The following is a 15,973-nucleotide window of genomic DNA, read 5'->3' as shown; positions in this document are numbered from 1 at the left end:
GAGAGAGAGGGATAAAAAGGGAGAGAAACATCAACTGGTTGCCTCTCACATGCTAACCGGAGGGCCTGGTCCATGACCCAGGCATGTGCTCTGATCAGGAATCAAACCTGCAAACTTTCAGTTCACAGAATGTTGCTCAACCCACTGAGTCATACCAGTCAGGGATTAACTCCAGGTTTAATGGTAATTACTGATACAAGGATTTTTTTTTTTAAACTGGCTTTAACATTAAGGTATTTCACAATAATTTCAGAGCCAAAGACTTAAGCACTTTTTATATTCCTGATTCATTTTAGATAATCAGGCTTTAATAATTTCATGCTGCACAATTCAAGCACTGTTGATTTCTCTCACTGTAACTGACAGAAATTACTGTAGGTTGTCACAACTGCACCCTCCTCAAATCCCTGGGCCTACAAAAAGTCCTGGCAAATCACATATGACTACAGTCTTTTCCAGAAGGCTTTATGTAGTACATGGCTTTTCTTTCTCATTTTTTCCTTTATTGAATCTATTGGGGTCACATTGGTTAATAAAATTACATAGGTTTCAGGGGTACAATTCTGTAACACATCATCTGTATATTGTTATTGTGTTCACCACCCCAAGTAGTGTGTGGCTTTTTATGAAACCAAATACATCATTCCAACAATTCCCAATTCTCCAAGTCCATTTAATTCAATTCTGACACTATGTGGAGTTAGCACAGATCCCACACATAAAGGACTCAGTTCCACAAGATTACTTCCACTTCAGGTGCCAGGTATAAATGGGGTCCCTCGGTGTATTCTTCCAGGTCAAATACAAATCTGGAATTCCCATAAACTACCACCTGCCCCCACCATGGAGGTAATGTGTTAGAATTACTCACAGAATTCAGGAAAATGCTATACTTATGATTAGTTTCTTATAAAAGACACAGTCAACAGCCAGAAGAGATACATAGGGTGAGGTTTAGAAAATCCCCAAGTGCAACAGCCTCTATCCCAGTGGGGTCAGGGTACACCCCTCCCTTGGTTGGATGTGTTCACCAACTCAGCTGCTCCTCAAACACTTTTTAAAAATGTATTTAATTTTAAGAGGGGGAAGGGAGAAACAGAGGGAGAGAAACATCAATGTGTGGTTACCTCTCATGCATCCCCTACTGGGCCTGCACCCCAGGCATGTGCCCTGACTGGGAACTGAACTGGCAACCCTTAGGTTTGCAGGCTGGCACTCAATCTGCTGAGTCACAGCAGCCAGGGCACAACCGCTCTTATTTAGAGGTTTTTATCAAGGTGTCATCAAATAGACAAGGTTGAATACATCACTGACCACTGGTGACTGAGTTCAATCTCTACCTCCACAGTGTCACCAGGCCAAGGGGTAGGGCTGAGAGTTTTAACCCTCAAATCTGGGGGCAAGAGCCCTTCCTGAAGCTCTTTATTGACACCTACCTTGAGTCATTTCATTATCATACAAAGATGCTCTTCTCATTCAGGGGATTCCAAGGGTTTTAGAACCTCTGTGCCAGGAACTGGGGACAAACACCAAATGTTTATTTTTATTTTATCATAACAGATTAGGCAAAAATTGTACTAGGAGGTACTCTCTGACATCATACTGAGGATCTCAAGAAAGCTGTCCTCTTCACACTGGCAAAGCTCAATTCTGTTCTCAACCTACCCCACACAGCAAATACAACTCTTAAGGTTAAAGGTGACTTAAGCAATTGGGACTTATTATTGCACAGTCCAGGCCAATGTGAGGCAGAGTTTCCAGGCTGGTCTTGGAAGGATAGAAAGTCCATCAAAAATATCACACAAGATCAGCAATGCCACAAAGACGGTAAAATGCCACCATCAGTTGTCAAACTGTGCCCTTCTTTTCTGACCATGTTGTGGTGACTGATACATGCTGTGGGAACCTGCCAGGAGGTAGAAGTGAGATGACTTCTGCCACAGAAATTTGTATCATTCTAGCAAGGGTCCTGAGCAGGTCAGAATATAAAATTCAATTCCTGAAAACTCACATTCTTGGAACTCAAGAAGATGGCCCCTCACAGAGGCCCTCAAAGTCTCATGCCATTCATTATCATCTGTGCAATTCTCACACTGGATTCATAAAACTGGGTGGTAAAGTTTTTCCTGTTGGATCAGAGTGGACTATAAGCTGAAGGCTTTCTCCTGGAGGGTGCACTCTTAAAGCCTTCCTCTACTATGGAGTTTATGGTGTTGAATGAGGCTATAATTTTGGCTAAAAGATTTCCCACATTCACTGCATTCATATAGTCTTGTTCCAGTGTGAATTCTCCGATGTAGAATGAGGCTGGAGCTGTGTTTAAAAGATTTCCCACATTCACTGCACTCATAAGGACTTTCTCCAGTGTGAAATTTCTGGTGCTGAATGAGGCTGGAGTTTTGTCTAAAGCATTTCCGGCATTCACTGCACTCATAAGGCATTTCTCCAGTGTGAATCCTCCGGTGCTGAACTAGGCTAGAGCTGTATCTAAAGAGTTTCCCACAATCAGCACATGCATAAGGCTTCGCCCCAGTGTGAATTCTCTGATGCCGAACAAGTCTGGATTTAAATCCAAAAGCTTTCCCACAGTCACTGCACTCATAAGGCCTTTCTCCAGTGTGAATACGTTGGTGCTCAACAAGTTTATATTTGAACCTGAAGGCCTTCCCACATTCACTGCACTCAAAAGGCTTTTCTCCAGTGTGGATTGTCTTGTGCTGAACAAATGAGTGCTTGTAGCTGAAGGTTTTCCCACACTCACTACACTCATACAGTCCTTCTCCAGTGTGGATTCTCTGGTGCTGAACAAGTGTACGTTTGCGGCGGAAAGTTTTCCCACACGCACCACACATATAATGACGTTTTCCACTGTGAAAGACCTCCCCACACCCAATACTGCTATGTATACTCAGTAGTGCTTTGGGAATGGCCTGGCGCTGGAAAAGACCCACACTAGTAAAGAAGTCCTCTCCAATTTCCCCGAAGGTGAAATTCTTCTCTGACAAATGACCTCTGTAGCTCTTCACAGAGGCCACGTCCATGTCCTTGCTGTAGGGTTTCATTACACTGTGCTCCTGATGTTGGTGAAGATTTTCACTAAAACAAAACTGTTTCCCACATGCCACACATGGGTTCAATTTCTGCCCAGTAAGTGCTCCTTGATACTCATCTGGGGACAAAATATCTCCCATGACCGGAACACACATCTCAGAGACAGGAGCCGTCTGGATTGACAGATCTAGCTTTGGAGTCCTGACTTGTGGCAATCTTTCCAAGGAAACAATCTGTCCAGAAGGTGCTTTCTCAATCTCTAGGCCACACAAACAACCTGAAAACAGAGAAATATTAGTAAAGTACATGTTGTCTTTGGGGACAAGTGGCAGCAACATCACAAATATGTACATAGGTGTCTGACACACCAAAGAATGAATACATGAGGTTCTTTCAGAATGAGGGAGTTGAAGTCACTGGTGTTCCAGGACTATTAAGGATATGTGCACACCACCCCATTATAAATGTGAACCAAGGTTGGAGAACACTGCAGAGTCAGCAGTAAAGAAGAATGGGTAACAGGTAGAGGCAGGAAAGTTGGGAGTAGGCAGGGGCTACAAATTAGTAAAAATGACAAGCTGGCCAAGGATCATGAATGGGAAAGAAAAAAATAGAAAAAAAAAAATACTAGTTTGAATAGGTTCTTGGTGGGATGTGAACACAGCCCAGTGAACCTGTCTTCTCTTAGCAGGGCCAGGCCCCATTTAGCCCATCTTTCTAAGGTGAGACTGATATCCATTCTATGAAGTACCCAGGACTCTCTCCCACTATCAACCCAAGTTGACCAACTACATGGGACTTGGACAATGCAAGTCCTAAAGGGGACAGGACAGTTAAGTGGACAGTACCAGCCCACAGCAATTTATCATGACTGTCCACAGAAAACTAAATGTTACAAAAAGAACCTTGGATAAGGTTCTCACAAGAACAGCTCATGGTGCATGTAAGGAGTGTCCATGTCAGTGGCGGCAATTCCTGACACAGCAGGCATGAAAAACTGTCAGAAAAGGGGAGCAAAACCCGGGACACACAGATACCATGGATCTGGAAAGTTACCCAGCCAAGGAGAGGGCAAGCAAGGTGAGATCCAACCAGCTGATTCCAAGACTAGTTACCAGAATCCTCTCCTGCCAGGCTTTGGGGCAGCAGGACTGGGCTGCAGGGGAGAGAAGAGGACAGTGCAAAAACCCAACCCAAGGAAAAACAGCACTATGCAGGGTACTAGAAAAAGAGGTAGTGTCCATGGTCTTGGGGTAAGAAGGATGGAGCAGCCCCTAGGAAAAAGCAGAAAGGCAAAATCTAGTCCAGGTCACTGGGGTGGGTGTAAGAGTCTTACCCAGCGAAGATATAAGTGCCAAGTTCTCCAGCATCACATCATAGTACAGGCGTCTCTGAGCCTCATCGAGGAGACCCCATTCCTCCCAGGAGAAGTACACAACCACATCCTCCAGAGTCACACTGTCCTGTCATGACGGGGACAGATGAAACCACAGCCTCTCTCCCGAGGACCCATAACCCACCCACCCCCAACATCTACCCCATGCCCATCCTCCTCCCAAGTTCCCCACCTTAGAACAGATAACAAGGCCTGATGCAACTAGTGCTGCTGGCTCCTTAGGGTTCCTTAATGTGCCCAGCCCTCAGCCAAGACAGGTCAGTAGGCAAACAGACACCAGCTAAGGTCAGAGACTATATTGTAGGGCCCCATCCATTCCTCTCAGGCAATTTCCTTGGGGTCCTCCATATCATGCCTCAAAGCACAATAGCCTTGGGGGTCACCCATTACCTTTACATTTCCAGTACCAGGGGCCATTCTTTCACATTCCCTCTCTCTACATGTACCTCTCTCACATCTTCAGACCCCACAGTTGCATCCCCACAGCCACCGCCAACTCCCTGCCCTTCACCATGGTCATCTCCCTGAACGCGCTCATGTTATTTGACGCATGGCATCCAGAGAGAACTTGGCAAATTCAAACACTGTCCAGTACTACTTAAGACCTCCAGTAGATCCCAATACCAGGGTAGCTGTGGATGCTGCTTTGGAGGCCTCTCTGCCTGTCTTTAATCCTCATTTCCACATTAGTCACACACACCATATGTGAATTTCAAATACCCACGACCCCCTTCCACTTCAGCTTTGTACTCATCCCCTCAGCAGCTACAACTCTCCTCTTTTCACCTAACTAACCTTCATTAACATTCCTGCCACACTAGTACCCACACCAGGCATGATCCTCACACATGACCACATTTGCCGTTACTGTGCTCACCAGCAAGACTAACACACCCTATATCCTGCCAAAGCTTGCTACAAAATTCTGGTAAATCCATCTTATTTCAACCGGTCCCATGCCTCTGCATCTGTCTCAGGTTTACTCTCACCTGTCCTCAGAAAAACCTACACCTCTTTCTACTGGTGGCCAGAATAGGGAACTCCTCCATACAACCCTCAGCCAGGGCTCAAGGAGGAGTCTATGGGATTTCTCCCAGGACCCCAAACCCAAGGGCTGGGAGAATGGCAGCTAAAGAGCTCTAAAACACCACACTCCCAAAAGTCAAATCGGGTGGAGTCAGAATCAGTGAGGACCTGGGACACCCCGTACTTTCTTGGATAGGATTCATTAAGTGCTTCTTTAGCCACAGGGACCTGTAGGCAGAAGCAGGCTGGGGCACTGGTGTTTCAATGGGCAAAAACCTCCCCTGAACCTCTGGCCTACACTACAGGACAAGGGACTTCGGGCTCAATTACTAAACTCTGTGCTTTAGACCTCACTGCTATCACTCACCAGCTCTATGAAAAGGACTCATCTCTCTGTGCCTCACTGTCCTCATCACCTGCAATCCAGTCCGTTTCCCCTGAGCAGCTCTTGGGAAACTTAAAAGCCTTAATCATCCCTGGCAGGGTGGCTCAGTGGGTTGGAGCGTTGTCCGGCGCACCATGAGGTTGCATGTTCAACCCCCTATCAGGGCACAAGCATAGACTGCAGGTTCGATCCCTGGTCTAGCTGTATAGGAGGCAACTGTCGATGATTCTCTCTCACACTGATGCTTCTCTTTCTTCCCTCTCAGAAATCAATAAACACATCCTCGGGTGAGGATTAAAAAAATTAAAATTAAAAGTTAATGAAATAAAATCAGAACTTACTATAAAAAGAAATAAAAGCCTAAACCAGACCGTGTTCCTCTTCTCTTCTTGGTTATCCATGGCTGCCCGGGTCCTCAGAATGGAGGTACAACCCCCCAACCTGACAGTCTGGGCGTGACTCGGCCTCAACACTCTGTTCCAAAAGGACACAGGAGGAATTCCAAGTTCCCGGATCCTCCCGGCACAGCCGCCCTGCGCGTCTTTACACAGCGGTCCCGCAGCCCGTCACCCTCTACAACCCCCGTCACACCCTGTGTCACCCACGAGCCCTCACGGTCCGGGACGCCAGGACCTGGGCGGCAGGACAGGACGGGAGCCCCGCACCCAAGCAGCAGGACTCGGTAGGATGAGGGGGGAGGGCGCGGGGGACGCGCACTCACCTCAGCCGGGCGCCCTAGCTCGGCCGCCGCCATCGGACTCTGGGCGGGGCAGGGCGGGAGAGGCGGCGGCAAAGGTACTGTCACGGATCACTCGGAATGTGTCGCGGACACTCAGACCTGCGTTTCTGCGGCGGAGACCACAACTCTCGCGCCTTTTCGGTCAGGTACCTCCATCCGAACCAGAACAGACCACGGAGTAGCCAAAATGACCGCCAGCGAAGGCCGGAAGTCCCGCCCCGTCGCGTTGCGCACTCAAGGAGTCGCTCTTAGCTTGGGCCTTCATTGGCTCAACTCTACTGCCTTTCGGCGCGGTGCAGTGTTCTCTGGGAAATGTAGTTCCCAGCTCTCGAAAGGCCTGGGCTATGTGTGTCTCCACCGAAATGCCAACCGCTTAGCTCCTCCAAACACACACGTACCAGGCCCATCCTAGAGGCGCTAGTGAGGGGTCTGATAAGATTAGGAGGGCTTCGCTGCTTCTCAAAAGAGCTGCATGCATATCTATGGGGAGTATTGTCTGCAAGTGATCAAATAAAGTTTTTGGAAACATTATTTCAGACCCCATAAACTCAGCACTTCAAAGGATTAAAAATATTTTAGGTGCCCGGGGAGACTACTGATACAAATGGACATATAACTCCATTAAGTCATTCACACATAAGATATATTCATACTCAGATAGAAGCTAATAAACATCATTTTATTGTTCCTCTCATGCATGTAACCTGACAGAAGCATTGCAGTCATTTTTTGGCGGGGGGGGGGGGAAGCATTTCTCCTATTCCAAAGGCACAGTACTGTACAGCAAATTAAGATTACGTATTTTTAAACTTTTTTTCAGATTATCTTTTGAAAAACAGTTGTGAAGTGGAAATTGCACAAAGTTTTTAATAATAACTTTAATAGTTTCTAACATTATTAGAAATGATTGTAACAGGGTACAGCCAAGAGGGGAGCCCCAAATAGGGATTTGTAATAGGGTCCAGAAGAGCTGGCAGATAATTGGCTCCACACCACAGGGCCACGCCTGCCCAGACTGCGGGCAGCTGTGGCCAGTTGTGAGAGGAGCAGGAAATGGGGCTACGGAGGAAGATTTACACGGAGGCACAGTAGCCATCGGGCGTCTTTCTTTTTGGGACCACTTGGCTTTGGTATCTTGGTTGGGACCATGAGGCTTGCATGAGAGTCAGGACCACAAGGCTTTGGTAGTGCTCCCTTTTGCCACATGGAGGGTGCTGGGAGGGCTGTGTGCATTTGTGGGGAACTTTAGTTTGTGTTATTTCAAATGAATAATAAATTCTTTTCCTTTTCACGAATCTTGGTCATTGAGAGATGTCTTTCCTCTGGTGGTGGACATAATGAACCTGGGGGGTTCCTTTTGGGTAATAGTATATTGCCTCTGCTGCCCTTGGCCCCCCCTTTTGTATTGTAACACTATTAGAACTATTTATGTAGTTTTTTAAAGGTAGTGGTACAAAGCTCTGGGGAAACATCAGAGAAGGGTGAAAACATTTAAGACCCCAGTGAAATTTGTTAAGTTATGGAAATCTGAGAATAGCTAGAATCTCCAGTTGAGCATGTGAATCTTCTGGAACCTTGGTCACCCTGAGGATAGCATCTTCAAAACCTGATTGTTTTCCCCATGAGCACATTGAGCAATACCAGCTTGTGGAAAGAGTAAAAGAAGACATTTATCCCTGGCTGGTGCAGTTCAGTGAACTGAGCAATGGACTGTGAACTGAGGAGTCAAAGGGTCAATTCCCAGTCTAGGGTGCATCCCTGGGTTGCAGGCTGGGTCCACAGTGCAGGGCACATGGAAGGCAACCACGCATTGATGTTTCTCTTCCTCTCTTTCTCCTTCCCTACCCCTCTCTAAAAATAAATAAATAAAAATCTTTTTTTTTAAGAGTACCTTTAGGCTAGCCACAAGAGTAAACATAAAAGAGATTTTGAGGTGTCATGTTTATTCAGTGTTTTAACAAATGTTCATTGATCACATTTTAAAAACCATACAGAATTATACAAGTATGTTTATTAAAGCTAAGGACAGTGAATCAAGAAGGGCTTAGGACAAAAGAAGCAACAAGAGAGAGCCTAGGCATGGCTGCTCTGACTCACTGAGAAACAGAAGTCACAGTAACAAAAGTGAGAGGAGGCAGGGCTGCTGTCAGCTCATTGAGAAGTCAGAGAAAAGGGGCCTTGGAGACAGAGTTAGCCTGGGATGGACAGCTGTTGCCCACTGCTCCCCTGGTTGCAAGTCTCTTGGGGTCCCTTGGAGTTTATGAAAGGTACTCCTTGAGAGGAAAGAAGGCGAGAAAGGCACATGTGTGCTCTCAGGAAGAAGGGTGTCAACACCTCTGATGACAGATATTTTAGAGCTGGATCATTACGGATAGCAGCACAGCGGGTTCACAACTAAATACATCAAATCCAAACCTGTGCTCAGACACCAGACAATTCTGCAGGTCTGGGAGCTCAGCAACAGCATCTAATTTCTGGGTACATGTCTGCAGTGTGAAGAGTTTAGAGTAAATGACGTGAGGTTCAGTATCTTTAGTCAGAGAAAATGAAAAGACTTCACAGAAGCTGTGAGGAGAGAAAAGTGTCAGGCAGCCCTAAAGCAGGTGGGCAAAGGGGTGGGATATCAGATGTTCTCAGGAAGCATCATTCATCACTATATATGAAATGTATTTGTGTTCCAATCCTAGAAAACATTATCTGAGAGAGAGATTCATATTTGTCTTTATTTTACTAGATTTCAGTGGTACAAGTCAATGAATCTGACACCCATCTAAAAAATAAACACTTACCAAATGGCATTTGCAGTCAGGACAGCAGGTGCCAGGGCAACACCTGTGCATGTGTGGAAAGGGGCATCTGAACCTGAGATAAAGTTTTGGGAAGCCATAATGTCATCTCCTTGGTGTAAAATAATTATCAAGTCACCTGTAATTTCAGTGACAAGATCTGCATAGGGAGTTGAGATGATCATTGAAAAATATTTGCAGATTGTACAAATTACTGAAAACCATTAATATTGAATTATAAAGTTTTATATTGAAAACTGTAGAAATAGCTGAGGGAAAGCTTACCTGTGAAAAAGTTTAAAATATCTATAAATATCAAATCACCATATTATATACCCGAAACTAATATAATATTGTATACTGTCTATACTTAAATATAAATTTTAAACATTTTAAAGATTTTATTGATTTATTTTTAGAAAGAGGGCAAGGGAGAGAGAAAGAGAGGGAGAGAAACATCAATGTGTGGTTGCCTCTTGCATGCCCCCAACTGGGGACGCAGCCAGCAACCCAGGCATGTGTCCTGATTGGGAATTTAACCAGCAATCCTTTGGTTCACAGGCCAGCACTCAATCCACTGAGCCACACAAGCCAGGGCTAAATTTAAATTTTAAGAAATCTCAGGGAACATGAAGCAGACCAGAAAAAAAATGAGATCTAATAAGTGACAGAATGAAACTGAGCACTTCCTTATCTGGAATTATCAATCACTCTGAAAGTTTTTCTGAAAACATGATTCCATTCCTGAGTTCACTGAAGGTACTGGAATTGAAGGTAGAACAGCATATGAGATAGAAAAAAAAAAAAGAGGTAAAAAGAGGTGAGATATCTGGTTCAAATGAACAGATATCTATGATGTCATTCAGTAAGTGTTCTTCCAGATAGCTATTGAGATTCTTAGGTCTTTTGGGCACTTCGGCAGCTACACTGAATCATCAGTATGTTAGCATGGAACCTACCTTCTAGGAACAGGAATGAGAGCATCACATAAAAGTAAATTACCAAATTCTTTTGTTTTTCTAAGGATGTTATGTTCTGTAGAAAATGGAAGAAAGCAGAGTCCATATGATGAAAAGTTTAGTGGTTACGGAAGTGTTGTGACATTAAAGGATATTCACAGTAAGACTCATAGGGAAGATGATACTGAAAAAAATATTTTAAAGACATGACGGGGCATGTTTAATTCTTTCTTTTAATCTTTAAATGTCCATTTAAAGAAATTGCTTTAGTTCAAACAATATGACTACAATAGATAGGGCTACTATGGCTTCTGTCAGGCTAAATGCATACATGGCAGAAACAGAGACAAGGGGGTGCAGGAAGAAACCAATGGAGTGTTTTCTGGTGTAATTTCCTATAAGGACAGAAATGCTGTCATATCTGTGCCCCAGCCTTATGACCTTAAAGTTTACTTTAGAGGCCCTCTCTCCATACAGTCGCATTGGGGTTTAGGTATGAACACATAAATTCTGCCCACGAGTTGGTAAAAACTCAGGGATAGAGGCAAAGAGCATAGAGTTCACCTATTGTACCAATTTATTTGATTGATTTGTCTGTTTTCAATCAGAGTGACCACCTTCCCAAAGAGAGGCCATCCATTTACCTTGGAACTTCCATTAACCAAGTAGCTCTTTTCGGTCAATCAAGAGAAGGTTATAGGACACAACGTAAATAGAACAATTGGCCACTGTGTCTGGTGACTCCTCCAGTGGTTACTTGGGTGCTTTCTGACAACACTCTAGAATCTACTGGATGTCCTACTATTCAATCCTATTCTGACACTACCTGGAGTCAGCAACTGATTCAGTCTCACAAAACTTCCCTTGCTTCACATGCTAGTCAGAGTTCCATGCTGTGCATTCTAAAAAAATATGTGGGGAAAGCCCTGGCTGGTGTGGCTCAGTGGATTGAATGCTGGCCTGTGAACCAAAGGGTCTCCAGTTCAATTCCCAGTCAGGGCACATGCCTGGGTTGCAGGCCAGGTCCCCAGTAAAGAGTTCATGAGAGCCAACCACACATTGATGTTTCTCTCCCACTCTTTCTCCTTCCTTTCCCCTGTTCTAAAAATAAATAAATATTTTTTTTAAAAAGAAGTATAAATAGGAGTACAAACTTACCCTCTATAAAAATAAATAACATAAAATATTTTTTAAATGTGGGAAAAATCATGAAGCTCCTTAAATTTTATGTCAGCTGTTTAACAGGGGACTTTCAGAGTGACACTACTTGGCTCTACTATCTATCTTTTAATGTTGAGACTCTATTTACTTAGTTTGCTGATGTAGAACCCACTAAAAGACAATGTAAAGGGGAAGTCATGCAAAGATTCTGAAGAGTACGAAATAAAGTTTCCAAGGACAACAAATAGTGAAGAGACCAAAGAGTTTTGGGATGACTTTACATGGGACAACCCCAAAAGAACTGAGATGAAAGGACACTGGTTCCAGCTGGTTGTGAAGTGAGGGAATGACACAGATGTCAAATGAATATGTACAATCCCTATGGTGGGACTTCTGGTCAAGATGGCAGCATAGACAGGCATAGCTTGCTTCTTCACACAACCACATCAGAATTACAGCTAAAATATACAACAACCATCATTCAGAACCATCAGAAATCGAGTTGAATGGTAGTCTGACAACTATGGAATTAAAGAAACTACATCCATCCAGATGGAAGGAGAGGCACAGGCATGGAACTGGCTGGTCCCTCATGAACACGTGATGGATAAAAATTTGGGAGGAATATTTCTGGAGCAAGGAGTCTCAGCCCCACACTAGTTCCCTCAGCCCAGGGTTCCAGTGCCAGGAAAACAAGTCCCCAAAACTTCTGGCTGCAAAAACTAATAAAATGGCAAAAATTACAAATTATCAATAATTGAATCTAATAAACAAACTAAGCAAAGAAGAACAGAGACAGAAACATGGATATGGAAAGTATTTTGATGGTTGCCTGATGGGAGGGGTGAATGGAGGAATGGGTGAAGAGGTGAGAGGATTAACAAGTACAGCCCTGGCTAGTGTGGCTCAGTGGATTGAGTGCCAGCCTGCAAATCAAAGGGTCACTGGTTCAATTCCCAGTCAGGGCACATGCTTGGATTGCAGGCCAGGTCCCCAGTAGGGAGCACACAAGAGGCAACCACACATTGATGTTTCTCTCCCTCTCTTTCTCCTTCCTTTCCCCCTTTTTAAAAATAAATAGATAAAGTATTTTTTTTAAAAGAAGCACAAATAGGTAATTACAGAATAGCCATGGGGGTGTAAAGTACAGTATAGGAAATAGAGTAGCCAAAGAACTTATATGCATGACCCATGGGCATGAACAAGTGTGGGGGGTTGCCTGAGAGAGTGGGCGATGCTGGGTGGAGGGGGGCAAAAAGGGAAAATAAGGACAACTGTAATAGCATAATCAATAAAATATAATTTAAAAAATCTCTATGGTGACCAGGGCTATGGTGAGTGTAAACAGGGTTACATGCTAGAGAGTAACCCTGAGGCAGGTTGCATTTACATCCTGAGACACAACTCTCCTGCACATACCATTAAAATATTTCACTAGATTTATTTTTCAAATATAAGCATCTTAGAAAAACATGGATTCACTTCTGTAAGGGGCAAGCCAGTTCCACTTCGAATAAACAGTAGGCAACATTGCAAAGATAAATCCACTGATCTACTTGGTTTTACCCTGCACAGGAGCCCTCTCTCTTCAGTCTTATGAGCAGAAATGCTAAAAACCAGCTAATCTGGGATTCACACTCAAACTTCAGACACAGACGCCTTGGACAGCAACTTCCATGGGAACCATAGTGCTTCTGTGCAGAATGCACCACCAACTACATTACTGAGAGGACAACACATGACTAGACACTAGACCTGGACTACAAGTCCCAGAAGACATGGGGATGCCAGCTCTCTAAGGGGGGTTTCAGGTGACAGCTCACTGGGATGTGCAGGCACCATGTCCAGCACTGGAAGGCCCAAGCATGCCCAAGACTAGAAAGATGAATGGACAGGGTCAGAGTCCCATTTCTGTCAGAAATGTGGGTTTCAGCAGGAAGACGGGATTGTCTTTGAGACAGGGTTCCACCATTCTCCCAGGTCACGGCACCTGAATAAATTTTTCTTTTTGCACCAGCACCTGTCTCACAAGTTTGGCTTTTGTGTCAGCAGACAGCCAAACCTGTTTCAGTTATGATTTCTGGATACAAATGCAGATGCAGCATTGGATGGACATCTGATGAGCATTTTGTCTATATGTGACTTCCATCCTTTTATTAGGGCAAGTAGAGTCCAACATGTAGGTGGTACATCAGGGAGAACTGTCAACCATGCATTTAATCTGCAAAACCCATTCATATTGGCTAAGCAGGGGGTGGAGAAAGAAACTGTGTGTGTCTGTGTGTGTTTTACTCCTTTATCTTACCAGCTTAATCCAATAAATGTTAGCCAGGATCTTGGTATTAAGGTTGGACCAATCACAATGTTGGGTGCTCCAGAAGACATGGACATGAAGGATCTTGTCAATGATGGTTTAATAATTACTAAAACCACTTGAAAAATGTTTGTCCCCCACCCCATAAAGGACATTACAAAAGCAGCTCCCCCTCATATGTATCAGGAAGCATAGGCAAGAATGTCCACTATAGCACACCACTTGGAAACAGGAAAAAGGATGGATAAATGAGCTTCTGCACCCACTGGAGCCTTCTCCATAGCCCAATAGGCCTTCCTTCTATATATATGAGGAAAGCAGAGAAATGTCACAACTTACCCTATAGGTTGCCCCCTTCCATGATTCAAGCTATTTCTACAGGGTACCTCCCAGTTTCTCAGGACTTAGCCCCAGTTCCTGATGGACACCAGCTCACAAATGGATTCCAAATAACCAGCACATGTGCTTTTGCCTCAGTGCTGCATAGAATCTTTTCTCTTTTTTCCAGACTGTCTTTTCACACTGGTTGGACAAATAAGCTCCTTCAACCCCCATGCTCTCCATCTTTGGAACATATGGGTGGAAAACATTGGACTTTTATGGTATCTGTTCATATAAGAGGATTCTGCAACTTTCAGTCACCAGTCATGTTTACATTCCACTTAGCTATTGGTATTTCCAGTGGATTAAAGAAATGATTATATCATTTGAATAAAATGGTTCCCTTTTATGGAGTAAGGCCTGTCCCTAGGTTCCCACCTCCCCTCCCCATGGATTTTGGTGCCTGTGGCTGCACTAAAATAAAGGGTGTGGGACACAGAACTGGGCAGCAGAAAGAGTTTGTGTCCTGGCATTGGAGTTCATTGTCTTCTCACATAGGACACATTCCTGGATTTTAAAAAGTAAACAATACAAGCATCACACTTTCATTTATTCAACAGGTATTTATTGGTGATTTAAAATGTTTCAGCCACTTGAGATGTTTAGGCACCTGAGATGCTTTGGTGAACAAAATAAAAATTCCTTACCCTCCCTGTTTTTCTTTTTTAAGTTTTTATTTATTTTTGGAGAGAGGGGAAGGGAGGGAAAGAGGAAAAGAAACATTGATGTGAGACAGAAACATCAATCCGTTGCCTCTCATATGCATCCTGACCTACAACCAAACCTGCAACCCAGCCATGTGCCCTGACCAGGAGTGGGACTGGTGATCTTTCATTGTGTGGGATGATACTCAACCAACTAAGCCTCACTGGTCAGGGCTCCCTGCCCTTCTAAAACTTAACAACTTAGAGGGGGGAGACAATAAATGAAAAATATCATCTGGAAGTTATAAAATGTGTTCTAAATATAGTAGTACTATGAAAATATACATGTTTGCAGACATGTATATGTATTGCCAACACATGTATAACCTCCTCAAAACCCATTTTTTTCAAATGTAAAGGCTATTTCACAATGCCAGTAACTTTCACACAAAATAAAAATATTTTAAAATATTACTGATGGCTAATTTTCTCAACTGTCTTAGAAATAAGTTAGTTTCACCCTGGCTGGCATAGCTCAGTGGATTGAGTGCAGGCTGAGAACCAAAGTGTCACAGGTTCGATTCCCCGTCAGGGTACATGCCTGGGTTGCAGGCCATGACCCCCAGCAACAGCACATTGATGTTTCTCTCTCTCTCTCTCTCTGTCTCCCTCTCTCTCTCTCCCCCCTCCCTTCTCTCTCTAAAAATAAGTAAATAAAATCTTAAAAAAAGAAATGAGTTAGTTTCTTAAGCCAGACTTATTGCTATCAGGATCCAGTGAGTACATGAGAGGTTGAGTAGCTATCTCAAAAGTTTCTTATCCTATCATTCCAAATACCATTCTAATTATTTGCTGAAATTGCTGACACATTTGCACATTACAATTAGCCACTTCTTAGACGAGGTTTATTGTCTGGTATTGTTTAAGTGATCATCCTTGCCCATGTTTCCTGTACACTAAATATTGATGAGATGAGTGGGACATTTGGTTTCTACAGGCAGGTGTGTGATGATAACTGTTGGGAAAATAAAATATTTTCCCAGCCCAGACATTCTCTCATAGTACAGACAGGAAACACTTTACTATTAAATAAGCATTAAGCCAGAATGAGATGTCCATTGCAGGTAATCT

The 15,973-nt window shown here is 43.8% G+C and overlaps 2 protein-coding genes across 7 annotated transcripts in view; both read right to left on the bottom strand.

Annotated features, from left to right (window-relative positions):
- The window catches only part of LOC114511481 (zinc finger protein 345-like), a 447,937-nt gene that overhangs the window by 249,626 nt on the left and 182,338 nt on the right, over positions 1-15,973 (bottom strand). The gene's annotated exons all lie outside the window — the stretch shown is intronic.
- Positions 165-6,815, bottom strand: LOC114511712 (zinc finger protein 211-like). 3 transcript variants are annotated; one of them, XM_036013464.1, is made up of 4 exons: positions 6,580-6,815; positions 6,200-6,332; positions 4,388-4,514; positions 165-3,328 (listed from the first exon to the last, which is right to left on the bottom strand). In XM_036013464.1, exons 2-4 carry the CDS (start codon positions 6,257-6,259, stop codon positions 2,181-2,183), a joined length of 1,335 nt encoding a protein of 444 aa, XP_035869357.1. In that variant the 5' UTR covers positions 6,260-6,332; positions 6,580-6,815; the 3' UTR covers positions 165-2,180. The 3 variants fall into 3 exon arrangements, with proteins under 3 accessions (XP_035869357.1, XP_028386313.2, XP_035869358.1); XM_028530512.2 differs by lacking the exon at positions 6,200-6,332; XM_036013465.1 differs by lacking the exon at positions 6,200-6,332 and having other exon boundaries at positions 4,388-4,509.

Source organism: Phyllostomus discolor, chromosome 12 (assembly GCF_004126475.2).
Source record: "Phyllostomus discolor isolate MPI-MPIP mPhyDis1 chromosome 12, mPhyDis1.pri.v3, whole genome shotgun sequence".
NCBI lineage: Eukaryota > Metazoa > Chordata > Mammalia > Chiroptera > Phyllostomidae > Phyllostomus > Phyllostomus discolor.
The sequence above is the reverse complement of the archived record's forward strand: the minus strand, read 5'-3'. Positions and strand labels throughout refer to the sequence as shown.